This window comes from Python bivittatus, unplaced genomic scaffold (assembly GCF_059951505.1).
Source record: "Python bivittatus isolate LINGU-HERP-01145 unplaced genomic scaffold, Pbiv_v1 ctg000670_np1212, whole genome shotgun sequence".
In the NCBI taxonomy this organism is placed as follows: Eukaryota; Metazoa; Chordata; class Lepidosauria; order Squamata; family Pythonidae; genus Python; species Python bivittatus.
Window position 1 is genome coordinate 2,806,682 of NW_028277094.1, and position 16,446 is coordinate 2,823,127.

The 16,446-nt window shown below is 45.9% G+C and overlaps 1 protein-coding gene across 2 annotated transcripts; it reads left to right on the top strand.

Moving 5' to 3' along the window:
• Positions 1 to 42: 42 nt before the first annotated feature.
• Positions 43 to 16,020, top strand: UTP14A (UTP14A small subunit processome component). Of its 2 annotated transcripts, XM_025162965.2 has the most exons (15): positions 43 to 176; positions 616 to 873; positions 1,382 to 1,455; positions 1,552 to 1,616; positions 2,168 to 2,304; positions 2,664 to 2,819; positions 4,542 to 4,661; positions 4,781 to 4,875; positions 6,848 to 6,971; positions 7,098 to 7,175; positions 8,073 to 8,424; positions 9,630 to 9,961; positions 12,905 to 13,095; positions 13,453 to 13,552; positions 14,879 to 16,020. In XM_025162965.2, the coding sequence occupies exons 2-15, from the start codon at positions 802 to 804 to the stop codon at positions 15,164 to 15,166; spliced, it is 2,184 nt and encodes a 727-aa protein (XP_025018733.1). In that variant the 5' UTR covers positions 43 to 176; positions 616 to 801; the 3' UTR covers positions 15,167 to 16,020. The 2 variants fall into 2 exon arrangements, with proteins under 2 accessions (XP_025018733.1, XP_015746988.1); XM_015891502.3 differs by lacking the exon at positions 43 to 176 and having other exon boundaries at positions 221 to 873.
• The last annotated feature ends 426 nt before the right edge of the window (positions 16,021 to 16,446 follow it).

Consider the following 16,446-nt stretch of genomic DNA (forward strand, 5'->3'; position numbering starts at 1 on the left):
GTCGGATTCTGGGGGAGGGAAGAAACAGGGGTCGCCCCACTCGGAGGACTCTCCTAAAGACCCAGAAGGCGGTTTCTTACGAAAACGGTGGCGGGATAAAGAGGTGGACTTCGTCCCCGCAGGCAGCGCCTGGTGTTCTATCGGGACTCAGAACCGCCCGCTTGGCCCGAATGCAGGTTTTTATTGGTCATGTGGCCCGTCATTTGGAAAGAGCTGGGGGCCGACCCGTCTGGTGGGCGGGGCTAGCGGGCGAGACCTGAAACGGAGCTGTCAGGTTTTCTTACGTCAATTAATCGAAACGGGTGGGCGGGGAAACGTTGAATTCCTGCAGCTCATTGGATCTGGTAAGCCGCGCCCCCACGGTGGCCCAGATTCCAGAGGGAGGCGCGGTCAGCGGTCAGCCCACCCGGTTAAATTGCCAGAGACCTCGCCCTGCGCCTGAACAATGCTGGGGAAGCGGGTGGGTCGAGTCTTGTTTGCCTCCCGACGTTACCAGCTTCCTTTCCAAACACGCGGCGTGGGTCGTTGCCAGTTTGCATGGTTTTTAAATCATTAGCATAGGTAAATACTCGTAGGGCACACCCGCACAGGGCAAGAGCGTCCCCTGTACTGTAGTTACAGGGACGAAGAGGGGAAGAAGGGCGGAACTGCCGCAAACGTCTGGCTTCAAAGGCGGAACTGCCGGAGTGCTTTACGACCGCGGGGGCTCTTGCACGTGTTACGTAGCCCGTTCGGACGAGCGGGAGAGTCGATCGCTCGCGTGAGTGGCTGGAAGCGGGACGTCTCGGCGGCTGTCTCCGCATGGCGGCTGTCGAAGAGGAAGATCCCTGCGGGAGGGAGCTGGCCCTGAGCGAGGAGGACGAGGTGGAAGAGGTGAGCCCCCGAAGAGGGTCCCGGGGTCTTCTTGATAATCTCCCCCGACTCTCTCCTAATCCTCGATGTGCGGCCGAAGTTTGATTTACCCGACCATTCTCTGCACGGGGTCAGATGCGTAGCAGGGGTGCATTTCCACGACCGGCGGCAGAGGGCTGCCTTTTCCTATACTTAGCGCGCGTGTCGATTGGGAAGACTCTGCGACTGTGAAAAAGACGCCCTGTTACACAAAAGTTAGCATGGTGCCTCCTTATAACGGTTTTAAATACTCTGAAACCCTCTACTGGCATATTGTGACCCCCCCTTCTCCTTCCTCTGCCTCTTTTCCGTTCCCGTTTTGGATCTACAGTAGCCTGCTGGATTCAGAACCACGTAGGAGTCCCTTTGCTTTCCTAGCAGGTCCTTTTTTCCTTCAGGTAGACCGTTGATGCGGGGATAATTTTCCACAACTGGTTGCTTTCATCTGGATTTATGAGGTCTCGCTCACTGGGGGTCTTTTGTTCCCCAGGTGGACCAGGAAGGGGCAGCCAAGAAGCACCGACAACTGGTGGATGCCCTCACCGCCTTGGTCGGTGGGAAGCGGTAAGAGAGAAGGTCCCTGGTGAGGGAGACTGAGATCCTCAAAGGTTATCGTGCAATCCTTTTCCACTAACAAGTTGGTTACTATCATTCCTGCAGACGACGAGCGGTTGAACGTACTGAGGCCAGCGCGCAGATTTCAGAATTCGATGTGGGTGGTGGAGGTGAGATTTTTGGCCTGTCACTGGCTATGTCCATACAACATCTTTTGATTCATTATGTGCCATCAAGTCATGTTCAGCTCTTAGCAACCACGTAGATAGATTTTTCTCCATGATGGTCTGCCCCCAACCTGGTCCTTCAGTTCTTCCAACGTTGCACCCATGACCGCTGTAACTGAGTCCATCCACCTTGCTGCTGGTGGTCCTCTTCTTCTCTTTCCTTCCACTTTTCCCAGCAGTAGAGCCTTCTCCAGAGAGCTAGATCTTTGCCTAATGTGTCCCAAGTAGGACAATTTGAGCTTGGTCATTTGTGCCTTGAGTGAGCACTCTGGGTGATTTGTTTTGATGATCCATTGGTTTGTTTTTTGGCTGTCCAATACAACACCTTTATCCATAGTTAATTTAACCCCTGTATGCTCGGTTGAAACTATTTTTTTGGGTTTCCAACACATTGAGCCATAACCCAACCACGCGGGCCAGGTATGCATAGAATAACATTATGGAACTCGACATTCCCTCTGTTCCAGCCTCAGGAATGTCATTGTCTACTGCAGGTGATAAAGTTCAGCTCTCGGAGCTGCTGCAACCGGTTTCTGCCTCACCAGCTCTACGCCCCATTCAGAAACAGCTGAAAAAAGCCCAGCAGAAAAAAGCAACTGAAATCCCACTTAGTAAGGAAGAGACTGAACGGGTAAGTTCAGAAGGAAGGATTGGGGAGTATTATTAGTGGTAGTATCTGGTATTGGTAGGAATTTGCATTCTGCATGAAGGCTTCATCTGTATGTTCGGGTAGGGAATGTCAGAGTTCTAAAGAGATATTTTTCTGTACTGTAGAAGTTATCACATTTAAACAGATTCTAGCCTCTTGTTGCTCTCTAAAAAGCAATTTTTGGACTAATATCTGCACTGAATTGTGACTAGCCTTACCACTGTGGTATCTGTAAAGTGCCACCAGGATTGGGTTTCCATAATTTGTGCTTGACAATTCTGGTGCCTCCTTAATGGGATGTTTTGACCAATGGGGCTCATGGTTGTCCTGTTTGTCTGCAGGTGGTAAGGGAAGCAGCGTACACTCAGACAGCCGAAGCTCTGAACAAGTGGGACCCAGTAGTGAAAAAGAATCGACGCGCTGAGCAGCTGGTCTTCCCGCTGCAACAGGAGAGCATGACCATTGTGCCGATCGAGGAGGTGATGTCGGGCTGGCAGGTCAGTGTTATTTGGTCTCTGTGATAACTGAAGTTGGCCTGGGCTAGCTGCAGTGGTGTAGTGCTCTCCTGCGATACAGGCTCTGCTGTGTTGACCATTTACCGTGCTCTTCCTAGCCCATGGTCCAGCAAATTAGAGAAGTTGGCTGTGTTCACACAATGTGTTGAGCTGTGATTTGTGGTTCTGTCTGTCTGTCTTTCTTTCTTTTCCTTCAAGTCAGTCTTGACTCCTGGCAACTACCTGGAGAAGTCCCTGCAGTTTTCTTGACAACATTTTTGGAAGTGGCTTGCCCTTGCCTCCTTCCTAGGGCTGAGAGAGAGTGACTGACCCAAAGTCACCCACCTGGCTTTGTGCCTAAGGCAGGACTAGAACTCCCGATCTCCTGGCTTTTATCCCAGAGTATTTTACCACTATTCCAAACCAGCTTTCATGATTTGCTTGGCCATAGTTTATTCAATAAATTATTGTTGGGCTCACACGACAGCGTAATGCATAAGGCATAGTAAATGACACTTGGCTGGATTTCCACATCACACTAATCCATAAACAAATATGCCACCTTATAGCTTACATATTGAGTAACTGGACATTTCAGTTCTAACTTCTGGCCTGATCTCTGTGTGTATTCATTGCATGGGGTGGCTCACTTAGTTTGACTCAGTTCTTCACTGTGAGATAGGAAAAGTAGAGACACTTAAGACATTTGTTGTGAGAGAAAATGCTGTCAACATTATGTGGCAATTGTATTTTAATGCCATCTTAATTCCTATTGATCCATTAACTTTTGCATGTGATTAACAATATTGCCAAAAATACGGCACATGTAGCATGGGGACTATATTGAACAACCACTACCGCAGAGAAGAAAATTTCTTCTCTGTCCTGATTTGAATGAACATTGACTAGAATGGTAATATTTAAGACTGTAACTCTATTGTTCATTTTTTAAAACTTATTGAAAATTTTATGGCATTTTGAAGATTGGAAATGCAGCAGAAAAAGTGGAATCAGCAGGTGTCCAGTTCTGCTCAATTATTGGGTCCATTCCACCTTCTGCTCTTTAACTGCCTTTCTTGTCTGTTTTTCAACCCAAGACCTTCTCTTGTATACATTGACCAACTTAATCACAGGACCCGCTTTCATGCAGTGTTTGTGGGACAGAGGGAAGGGCAAATGGTCCTTGACATATGAAGTCATGAACCATGCTTTACGAGTCAAAATTAAACCAACTACATTATGGTTTAATGTAGTGGGTGACTCCATGTATACAGTGAGCAGGGTCTAGCTGTTGGTTGAAAATTAAATGCTTCACCCCTTTTGTTGACTGCATGATGTAATCTTGCTGAAGCTAAGCCAGTCTGTGCCAAGATGGAAGACTGGTCTGGCACTGTGTTATATACCCCCCGATATGGCACTGGAATTTCAAGTATCAGTGGATGAAAAATACGTCCTTGGTATTTAATGTATAGAAAGATGGTGTTTTGATTATCTCCAGGTTTCTTCATTTCAGTCAATTTAAGGGATAACAGTTGGGAATCAGATGCTCTTCTTCAGTCAAGTACATCCTGATCCTCCTTTAACCTAACTTTAAGCCACAAGGATGTTCCCCCCACATTCTGTAGTCTGCCTTCCAGCAATAGCAGCCACCTTGCTGGTTTCATCATCCTCTCTTAAATCTAGCCTGAACTTATGTGGTTTATGTTCTACATGCCCACTCGGCAGGCACGGACCCCCTTGGAGCAAGAGATCTTCAGCCTCCTCCACAAAACTCAGCAGCCAGTGAAGGATCCGCTTCTGACCCCACAGGAAAAAATCTCATTGAAGGCCATGAGCCTGGAGGAGGTAAATCATGGCCCAGCTGGTCCCATTCCATTCTTCACCTTGCCCGCCCTGTCATGCTTGACTTTACTGTGACCCATCAGTGCATCCAGCCAGCTGTCCTCTGCTTCCATGTCTTCCAGGCTAAGCTGCGCCGCATGGAGCTGCAGAGAGCTCGGGCCTTGCAGTCCTATTACGAAGCAAAAGCCCGACGTGAGCGGAAGGTTAAGAGTAAAAAGTAAGAGGTGTTGGAATGCCACGGGCGGGACTGTGTCGTAACATAAGAAACAGGTGCTTTCCTTGCAAGGGGTAGAGCATGGGCAGTTATGTTCTCCCTCCCCTCTCCCCAAATATTTGGAAAGGATTGGAATATGTGACTCACTAATTTAACAGAGGGTGAGCTGAGCACGAAGATGTACTACAGCCTAAATAGGGTAGAGTTCAAGAGATTTCTTAGTAGTAGAAGAAACCCTGAACCCCTTTGGAATGATATCAGGGTAGACAGGAATTCTCAGCTGTTCAGCCAGTAAAAGGAAATTTGAATTAGGCCTGAAGGAGGTGTGGGTTGGCTCCAGACATGCGTAGAGGAAACCCTAACCCAGGCCTGGATGCAAACCCCCCTCCTGGCCCTGGAGATTCTCCAAAAGTTGATGCAAAGTTGTAACCGTTTCTATTTTCTTCTGTGATAAATGGAACATTAACAAGGCATTGAAGATCAAAAAGAGAATTGTAAAGGGAAGAAAAAAAACAGGCAATAAAAAAAAAGGAATTGGAAATGCGTGTGTGTAATATATGGGTATGTAAGTGGGTATATGCATATTTTTGTAACAATATATTTTAAGGAGAACACAGATTTTTAATTTGTAATTTTTAATGGAGCAAGAGGAAGACGATGAAATGTGGGGAGTAACTGCATTAACAGTAATAAAGTTCAGTTATGTTTTCCTTTAATTACATCAAAATTGGCTTTTGTTTGGCCCTCACCCATGTAAGAATATGAAATTCTAAACTGGGCATCAAATATTTATAGACCTGTCTCTCTGTCTGTCTGTCTATCGATCAACAGTTTGAACAAACTGTCTAAATAACATCCATGGGTTTAGGGGGCTTAAGTGAGGGTTTGCTCCTTAAAATCCTTAACCTTCTTCCCAAAGAGAAAAAGCAGACTCAGATTTCAGCTTCACCCCCTCCAGTGACCTCAGGCCATAACTGACCACATTCCTTATGGTCCCAGACAAGTGAGAGAGCAGAGAGCAGGAAGATGGCCAACAAAGGGGGGTCCATCTTTGGGTCCATATGCTCTCTGAATCTTTGTAGTTGGTAAGCCATGGTTTATGGCTTAGCATGTTGTGTGTACCTAGCCAGTTACAATGTATTCAGTAAACCAGAATTTAAGGAAGCATGGCTTGTCTTCTGCCTATCACCTTCATTTTGCTCTTTGAGATTGGCTAAGGGGTTTTTGTTTTTTTTTATCTGCGCTCAGTCGTTACTGACTCTGCAGTGACTGCTTGGACGAGTCCTTGCAGTTTTCAAGGCAATTGTTTCGGAAGTGGTTTGCCAGAGCCTCCTTCCTAGAGCAGAGCCCAGCTGGCGAGCGCAGGAGCCGGGGTTTCCATTGCTTCGCGCCCTTTTCAGGCGCGCACGGTTTTTCGTGCTTACCGGCAACTGCTCCCGACTCCTTTTTTGCAAGGCGCCGCCAGGATTTTTCCTCCCACCAGAGTGAGAGTACCCATTTATCTATTCACGTGAGTTTTCGAACTGTTGGGTTTACAGGAACTGGGGAGGAAAGAGGAGCTCACCCTGCTAACGCGAAGGCTGGACTCGAACTGCTGAAGCGTCGACCATTTCTGGCCGGCAACTTTCAGCGTCATTAAGCCGCTGCGCCACCACGTCCCCCTGGCTAAGGGATGCACATAACTTTAGTTTGCTGGTTTAATGTCACAGTCTTTTAAGAAAGTGGCTGTCTACATATGGTTGGACTCTGTTTTCGATCAGGCCAGCTGGCATGGTCAGCAGTCAGGTATGATGGAGTTGTAATATAAACACATCCAGGGGACTAGAGGTTCCAGGTTCTCCTCCAATAGTTGTTCCGTTGGCTCCCTGTTGGCATGTGTTGCCTTCCTTGAATCCAAAAGTGGCTATAACTGTGTGTCCTTTCTTCATAACCTGGATGATTACATCCATGACATTTCTCTCCTTCTCACCCCAAGGTTTCACAAAATGCTTAGGAAGGGTAAAAGTCGGAAGGTGCTGCAGGAGTTTGAAACGCTGCGGAAATGCAACCCCGAGGCTGCCCTGGAGCAGCTGGAGAAAATTGAGAAAGCACGGATTGAGGTGGGGCTGGTCCTCTTACAGATGAAGCTGAAATGGAGCCTCTGTGCTTTCAGATGCACATACAAGCATTTTGCCTTGAGGAGCGCATGCTCCATTGTGTTGACAGTTCTTTCTTTCTCTCTGCAGGAGAGGATGAGCCTCAAACACCAGAATAAGGGCAGGTGGGCCAAGTCAACTGTCATTATGGCAAAGTATGACCTCCAGGTGAGAGGGCATTGGAGAAGGCTAGTTTGGCCGAGAACATCTTAAATGGAATTAGTCCAAGGCAGGCACTTGAATAATATTTGTGGAAGTTGAATTATCTTGATGCAGTCTTCCCCACTCAGTTGCTCTCCAGATATGTGGGAACTGGAGGCCCTATGACAATGGTATGCTGTGGGAGGGTCATAACAATTGAGGAGGATGACACTGAAGTCTTGAGACACCTGGAGGTTACCAGGATGTGGAAAGTTGTCAATTATGGCCCCAGCAGTACTTTTACAAAGTGCGCCCTTTGTCCGGAAAAGAAAGCTCGGCTTATTTAATTTTTACATTCAGCTCAAGAAAAAGATGAAAACCCATTCTAAAGAAGAAAAGTGTCTAGGAAAGAGTACTTATGTGTCCTGCTTCAATCATTTATTTTTGCTTTGCTTTTTACTTTCCCTCTGTAGGGAAGAAAAACAATTGTTTGTGTTTTTAAAATCTGCTGCAGGCTGAAATTGTAAATTGTATGTTGGGATGAGCAGAATATAAATGTGGATTAATCGTTCACAGGAAGATTTGCAGGAGTTTCTGACTTCCAAAGGTTTAGGAATAGCAGATGTCAAAAGTAGCTCCTCCCCAAATTACACTGTTTAAACACCTCATCTACTCATCCCTAGTAGATTCGGGCACAAAGATGTACTTTATGCATTACAGGTTGGCCTAGTGTATGAGCTGGGGTACGTTATTAGGTGTCCAGCACAGCTTATGTTTTGCTGCTTGCTCCTTTTTTGTTCCTGGTTTTGGTTGGGGAACTCTGAGGCTTTAGATAAAAATAAAGTAAAAGTGGGACCTGCCAGTTTTGTGTTTGTCTACTCATATTGTCAGTTGCTAAGTGCTGATTTTTGCCTTTTTTGCCAGGCCAGACAGGCGATGCAAGAGCAGCTGGCTCGGAACAAAGAACTAACCCAGAAGGTCTGTCCTGCCTCAGAAAGCGAAGAGGAAGAAGCGGGTGACAACCCTGAAGCAGAGAAGGATCTTGTTCCAGATGTCGTCAATGAGAGGCATATTGGAATGGATTCCAGCAACCCCTGGATGTTAGGAAGAACCCCTGCGGAATCCAAGGAGGAGCCAAATGTTCCAGCAGAAGACAGTGGGGAGAGTGAGGGAGAGGGAGAGGAACTGCTCATGGCCAACGAGAAAGATTTGTTGCAAGAGTCTGACGGGCAGTGGCAGAGCCTGAAACATCAGCGAGGCAGTGCTGGGCTTCAAGGTGAGCTGCCAAAGCTTGGGGGCACAGAAGCAAGGGAGCTTTAATCATATCTGGGAGTCCTGCATTTGGCTTGGAGATGGAGACTGCTGCTGATGTGCAAAGGTTCCACAGAGAACTACGTAGATGAAGAGGTCTGGATGGCAGTTGCTTTAGAGAAGGGAGAAGGGAACTGAATGGGTTTGGTCCAGAGCAGAGAACAGTCTCAAGACACCCAGGACCGCACTGCCAAAACATTTTAAGTCCCGCTCTCTCCAGGGATTTTATCTCTGTGGCTCCTAGATGCCAAGAGAAACTGCAGCACCTGGGGCACGTCTCGTGGTCGTGTTTGCACTTGGATTCTGTAGAAGCACAAAATGTTGTTTTGAGCCCAGAATTTGGATCCCTAGGAAGTCCCAGCTTTCATCCTGGGTTAGTTGCTTGGTAACACCATCAACTTTCACCTGGGCTGGAGAATCTGTTGGCCTCCAGATGTGGATGAGCTACAGTTCTTACCAGCTTGACCGTAGGTGAGGAGTGCTGGTTTAATGACAACTGAGACCTGCAGATTCCCCATCACCGATACATGTGCACTCTTTGGCTTAGTTTGCACATTGTATGACCCCCTAGTTTACTGTACAAACTGAGCCAACTGGTTGCTATACAGAGCCATAAATCAGGTATTCTGATTGAGTTTGCATGGCACAGTAGGCTAAAACGTAGCTGGCTAGTTTGGAGTTTTGAGTGTTTGCACATCCAGCCAGTGTACTTGTGTCAACCTTACAAGGTAGTCCAGACAAGAAGCACACCCAGATGAACTAATTCTACCCCATTGTAAGGTTACGTTAACAGAATCTTGCAAGTCTGAAAGTACATTTCTCCCCCATTGCCTTTACAGCCCAAGAAACTAGGGAGGGTCCCTTCTGAGATGTTTGCCATGCCCACATTCCTTCTGTGGGCTCAGCTGCCTCTTATCCAACCATTGCCTAGTCTGCAGCTCTTCCCCCTGTCTCCCAAGGTCATTCCCACATACCATTACATCTTGGTTCATACTTCAGCATGCTGGGTGAGCCCGGACAGGGTGATTCCACTAACTAGGGGTGTTTGTCATGCAAACACAGGCAATTCCCATTTTATTCTAGCATGTGTGAACCTAGTTTAGGTGGAGCTTTGCTTTGGTCCAGTCTGGCTCTTCTCCTGTCATGCAAACTATCTTTATTCTGACGCAGGACCTAGCAAAGAAGAGGGGCCAGCGGATGCTCCGCCCAGCCCCCCATCAAGGGAGCAGCCCTTCCTGAGTGAGAAGCTGAAACGGGTTCGTACCTTGGAGGACCTGGAGGAGGACCTGGAGCCAGAGGCTATTCCACAGGAAGATGAAATGCTGCAACCCAAAGAGGCCCAGCCCTCCCAGTCGGTGGGAGCCGAGCCCCCGCTGCAGCCCCAGGCCGGCAAGTCCAAGAAGTCAGCCAAGCACCAGGCTCTGATTGATCTTGAGACAGTCCTTGCGGGGGCACCATATCCCACACAGTGCCCGCTGGTGCCTGCTGTTGTGCAGGATGAGGTGAGCACCAGTGGGGAAGGAGGTCAATCTATTCAGGTAGAGAGCAGGAAGAAGACATGCCTGCTTGGTAGATTGATTTCCTGATGTGCTTAATGCTCTTTCCTTCATTTATCTCCACAATAGTCCTGTAGGGCAGGGTTCCTCAACCTCAGCCACTTTAAGATGGATGGACTTCAACTCCCAGAATTCCCCAGCCAGCCATGTTGGTGAGCCATGTTAAAGTGGCTGAGGTTGAGGAACCCTGCTGTAGGGTAGGCTGCGCTGAGAGAGGGGACTGGCCCAAAGTCACCCAGTGACTTTTCATGGCAGACTGTAGACCTGCCACTTCAGCAACCATATCTTTACACCAAATTGCTGGGGGCTACAAAACAGTTTTTGGGTGGTCAGGGGCTGCAGTAAAGTTGGTCAGAACAAGATATTTTGCATAAGAGTTCTTTGTTGTTTTGGGAGACCACCGCTGCTCTTTCTTCTCCTTTTTCATTTTGTGTTAAGCCTGTTTTATATCCTTGTCCTACAATCTTGGATCGTTTCTCCCCTCGCACTGGCCAAAACCTGTGCCACCAGTTTTCAGCAGCTCCAGTCAGAGGTGGCTTTGAGGGCTGTGAAAAGAGGTCTGAGGACATCCTGTTCTCTTGGGGCCATAGGATGCCCATCCCTCTTGCACATTTCACTAGTTTTCGTTTACGTCTCCTTCCCGTTTAGAGAAAACAACTCTTAATTGAGGAAAGGAGCATGGGACGGAGAACGCTGCGTTATGCTCTCCAAAACGTTCATTTCGTTACAGGGGAGACATTGTCCCCAATCACCATATGTTACTGAAGAAGGCAGTGGTAGTTCATGTGCTTTAGACAGAGAGGATCTTCCTAAATCTGTTCCTTGTTTTAACTCCAGTCAAAAATGGATCTGAATAATAGAGAAGGAAGAACTTCTGCCTGAGTCTTTAGAGCAGTGTTTCTCAACCTTAGCCACTTTAAGGTGAGTGGACTTCAACTCCCAGAATTCCCCAGCCAACCCTGCTGGCTGGGGAATTCTGGGAGTTGAAGTCCATTCATCTTAAAGTTGCCAAGGTTGCGAAACAGTGCTTTAGGGTCACTGCTCTAAGCAGAAAGCTCCATCAGTCCTGCTTGTCTTCTTCTGCTAGAGGTGACCAAACAAACTAATGATTGATTTACCATTAACATCTGAACCAGGACTCCTAAATTGTTCTTCCTTTAACAAGTTAGAAGCCAGGAAATTTTATTTGGTTTCTGATCATGGTATATTGCAGAGGAACAAGCCAGGGATCTCAGCTGGGATGTAATGCTGAACAAACCACAGATGGAAGTTACCTGGCTCATTTAACTGATCTCACTAGTGGCAGGAACCAACCAGAAGCTACTGATGCATGTTTCCTTGGGTCTAGTAACTCCAGCATCTTCCCTCTAAATAAGCTCAGTTGAAACTGACCAGAGTGGGCTATAACAGTTCCTCCATATGTGCTGCTTCTTTCACTCACAGAAAATTTTACCCAGTCTAGATCACATTAGCCCAAATTAGAAAGACAGACAGGTCATGGCCTATTACAAGAGTAAGCCAGAGGCTCCTATGGGCTCTTCCATGCATGCACTAGAGGAAGACACTGAGATATGGTTTGGTTTTTGAACTGGACACATTTCTCAGTTTCTTCTAGCTGTGGACACTCTGGTTTGAAGGGCATTAAGGACATCTTAGGGTCAGACCACAGCTCCCTAAGATCAGACTTAATGGGGAAGCAGGCTTTGCCTGGGATCAACATGTGATTACTGGCATCTCCAGATAAAACTGGAATGATCTTTTGACTCAAAATGCCTGGCAGTCTTTGTAAACCTAGACTAGATAGAGCAGTGGTTTGAGTTGGGGTAAGAGAGATTGTTATGTTCCTTTCCACCTTTATACACATAGGGGAAGATGTGTCCTGCAGACCTTTTTCTGACATCCGTTTGTCACGGCCTCTCAACTATGAGTGGAAATCTCCAGGAGGGAATTTAAAGAGCTGATAACATCAGAGAATTCCAGCAGGGGAAATTCATCCCAAGCTGTTAAAAAGCAAGGGGATTCAAAAATGTATCAGTGAGCCAGAACTCCTGAGCTGTATTTTGGGGTATGCTTTCTAGTCCAGATTCTGAAATTGGGTCAGGGAGAGGATTCGTGCATTGCAGTAAGTTATAATGGGCCTTGTTCAATGTGGGCTCAGTTCAAAGATTAAACTTGGCCATTGCAGCTAGTAAGCTGATTTGTGATTATGTTGGGGAACCATGTTCGTAAGAGTTGCATGAGAGCCAGTTTGATGTGATGGTTAAAGGCACCAGGCTAGAAACTGGGGGACCGTGAGTTCTGGTCCCACGTTTGACACAAAGCCAGAAGGGTGGCCTTGGGCCAGTCCCTCTCGCTCAGCCCTAGGAAGGAAGCAAGGATAAACCACTTATGAAATCTTGCCAAGATTTGCAGGGACTAGTCCAGGCAGTTCCCAGGAGTCAACGGTGATTCAAAGGCACCAAAATGGATGGATGGATGGATGGATGGATGGATGGATGGATGGATGGATGGATGGGAGGGAGGGAGGGAGGGAGGGAGTCTGGTCAGGTTTTCAGAATAAAACCAGGTAAATGAATGCCCCCAAGAGAAATTGGTTCATGCTTCTTAACCTTTATTTTTTAGCTGTCGTGGGATGGAGGTGCTGGGAGAGAGAAGTCAAAAAATCACTGTTTATTTCCTCCATTCCATTACTGGTTTATCTCCTTTTAGGGTCATCTTCAAAGCAGGTTCTAAGCTTCTCATAATGTAATCACTGATCTTTTTTTTTAATTCACATTTAAAATAAACCAGAGAGCCACAGGTTATAATCTTCACCTGCTGTCTTGCTCATTGTCTAGAAACCCAAGGAGGTTCTTGTTCACCCAGGCCTGTTTTTATTTCCTTTGGCAGCTGGAGTCAGGCATAAGCCAGCGGCAGGTGATCCAAGAGGCTTTTGCCAGCGACAACGTCATTGATGACTTTTTGAAAGAGAAGCGTGAAGCTGAAGAGGCCAGCAAGCCGAAAGCAATTGATTTGGTGCTTCCAGGATGGGGCGAATGGGGAGGTGTGGGGCTGCAGCCAAGCAAAAAGAAAAAGAAAAGGTACGTTGGGGGATGAGGTTGGATGGGTGTCATGGGGTAATAGGGAAAAGCGAGGGGGTTTTGTGTAGTCATAGAGCAAGAGATAACTTTGTAATCATGCTTATATTTGCTGCAAAGGAAATCAGAAGCTTCTTTCTATTTTTTTTTTAATTCTCTCTTTTTGTACTTTTGCTTTTTCTCTTTTCTTTCTCATTTTCTTTCTTTGTTTTCTTTATTCTGAATTAGTTTGTGTTAGTTTTTATGTTCTCTTTAAAACGTTTTATAACGTTTATAAAAAAAGAAAAAAAAAGAGGTGGGTGGCTGTCAAGGCCCACCCTGTTCTCTGCTTGATCTCTTGCTTCGGTTGTGCTCCCTTAGGTTCCTCATCAAGCCAGCCCCTGGACCCCCAAGGAAAGACCGGCACCTGCCCCACGTCCTGCTGAACGAACAGCGGAATATTTTAGCTGCAGCTCACCAGGTGAGAACAACATTCTGATGCAGGATGGTTCTTCCAATTAAATTTTATTCATTTAATTTGATTTATTGATTTGATTGATATAGCCACCCATCTCACAACAGTGGCTCACATTTAAAAACAAGCCAGAATAGCCTGGTCAACACGCAGAACTAAGCAGTAACAGACAGGTTCCCAAATCATGCTAATGACAAACCAAATAAACCACACACTTGCTGGTTTTACACAAGACACTTAACTTGGTCATTGAATTAACCTGTTTTCTGAGCTCAGCCAATACACTGAATTGTAAATGAATCAAATGGCCTGAGTTTAACCAACGTGCAAAGCTACCAAAAATATAACCACATTTAGAATAAGAATGCCACTCCAGGTAGTCCTCGCTTAACAACCATTCATTTAGTGACTGTTCAAAGTTACAATGGCACTAAAAAAAGTGAGTTATGTCCGTAGTCTGAAATTACAACTGTCACAGCGCCCCCACGGTCATATGATCATAATCCGGGTGCTTGGCAAGCAGCTCGCCCTTATGACAGTTGCAGTGTCCCAGGGTCATGTGATTGCCATTTGCGACCTTCCCAGCTGGCTTCCAGCAAGCAAAATCAATGGGGAACTGTGTGATTCACTTAACAACTACATGATTCACTTAACAACTGCCACAAAAAAGGTAAAACCGGGTCCACTAATGTGATTATTTGCTTAATGACCGCATCACTTAGTGACCTAAATTCCAGTCCCAATTGTGGTTGTTAAGCGAGGACTACCTGTACTCCATCTTTAACTAACCTGGTTTAAGTGTGTTGTGCATACTCAGCCAGTGGTTTAATGCAGGGATCAGGAATATGGCACCTACAATATAGTTACATACAATCTGTGGGAATCCAATATTAAAGAAAAAACTACATTTAAAAGGTTCTTTTACTCCTGAGAATCTTGAATAATTTCCAGAAATCACACTAAAGTCACACTCAAGATTGCATGGGTGAGATTGTGGAAATAATACAAGACTTTGGGCAATTTTTTTTTTTTTTTTTTGCTATGCAAGTACCTGAAACAAGTTCTAAATCTTTTCTTAACAGGATTTATAAAGCAGGCCATTATTTTCTGTAGATATAAAACCTTAGATTCACTATGTATGTTGCTGAGTATCCATGTTTTACAAATCATGAACTTTGGAAGATACACGAAGATACTAGTTTTACAAATGACCCCTAGTTCAGAAGGCCTCTGCTGCCTTATTCTGATGCCGGCTTGCTAGTGCAGACCCAGAGAACATGATGCTCTCCTTTTCAATCTTGGCCACTGACAGCGATCCCTTTCTTCCCCCAGGTGAATCACCTCCCCTTCCCCTTTGAGAACAGTCAGCAGTTTGAACGCAGCATTCAAGTGCCTGTGGGCTCCACTTGGAACACGCAACGGGCTTTTCAACAGCTGACAGCCCCCCGGGTGATCACTCAGCCCGGCCAGATTATCCATCCCATCACTGCAGAAGACGCCAACCTGAACCGTCAGGGAGACAGGTCAACAGCTAAGGTTGGACAGAAACCAGATTTAGAGTTAAGCCTGCCTCCCCGCCAGCCTCGTCCTCCCCATATCTCAAAGAAGAAAGACCGGTAGGAGTGAGTTTGTCCTGGTACTGCCATGAGCACAACAGCATCTTGTTGGCGCTGTCCAGAACTCATTGGACTTTTCTTTACTTCGATCCTGACTCTTTATATGAGGATCTTATATACGAGTGTTTCTCAACCTCAGCAACTGGGTGGCTGGGGAATTCTGGGAGTCGAAGTCCACACATCTTAAGTTGCTGAGGTTGAGAAACACTGTTCCATACCAAGGGTAACACTGCTCAAATGAAAGTTATGGTTGCTTTCATTCAAGTGATTTGATTTTATTCTGTATTCCTCACTCGCCCGTCCCTTTTTTTTCAAGGCTAAAGAAGCTAGCTCTTCTTGTTAAAACTTCCCTCTTGATTAACAGACTAACTCAAGGGGCAAGCAGTCCTATATCCTCAAGTCTCTTGCAGCCACTGTAATAAAGTCTGAAACAGATGCCTTAGGTCTTATAGAAGCTTAAGGCATCATTTTCACCAACCCCACCTCCAATAATTGGGTTGATTCTTCCTGTCTTGCGGGAGGTTAAGGTGCAAGCCGTGTAAGGCGTACACGGAAAAAAGACTCAACATTTCAGTCAGTTGCCTGTTTGAGACCTCTGAATTACTGGTCGTAATTCCACTGTCCTTAAGCAGGACATAAAAGAAAAGTGTAACACATATACACACCAAAAACAAATTTGCAGTTTAAATGGAGGAAGAGAAGGGAAGAACATGGGCCGTTTTCTTGCAGAAGGCCAGGTCTGTTAGCAACTATCCAACAGAAAGGAAAAATGATTGTTGTTTCTCCTCCTTTTTCATTAAAATCTTAACCCTCATCAATGACTGGAATTGGCCAACTAATAAATGGATTTGTATATTTCTGAAAGGTGTTCTATTGTGCTTTATTTTTTCATTGCGAATGCCCGAGTGTGTTTTCGTTCAGTGTAAACTTGCGACTTTTTCTTTTCCCCTAATTTTCTCAACAAGAAGCAAAAAAATAAATAAATGGTGAATTCCAACTAAAATGTGCAGGCACAACTTAAAGAATTTTGTTTTTTGCCGCAGCCTGAGCTCGTAGACATCAAAAATGAATTAGACTGCTTGCTTATAAGACTTGTCTAAAGTTGTTCCAGTTCCTCTGCTTGGTGATACCATTGATCTACAAAAAAGAGAGTCTTTTTTTCAAGTTTCCAGTCCTTACAACTGAGAAGATGGATTTAAGCAGCTTAGGAAGGTGAGTGGATGTCACTGAACAGCATTTCACTCATCAGCAGGTGATGTTTTCACATCTTTAGCTGCTTCCCCC

Coding starts and splice junctions, on each gene's coding strand:
- UTP14A (XM_025162965.2), top strand. CDS start 802: ATGGCGGCTGTCGAAGAGGAAGATCCCTGCGGGAGGGAGCTGGCCCTG. Junction 4,662..4,780: donor AGGCCATGAGCCTGGAGGAG/GTAAATCATGGC, acceptor CATGTCTTCCAG/GCTAAGCTGCGCCGCATGGA. Junction 13,553..14,878: donor TTTTAGCTGCAGCTCACCAG/GTGAGAACAACA, acceptor TTCTTCCCCCAG/GTGAATCACCTCCCCTTCCC.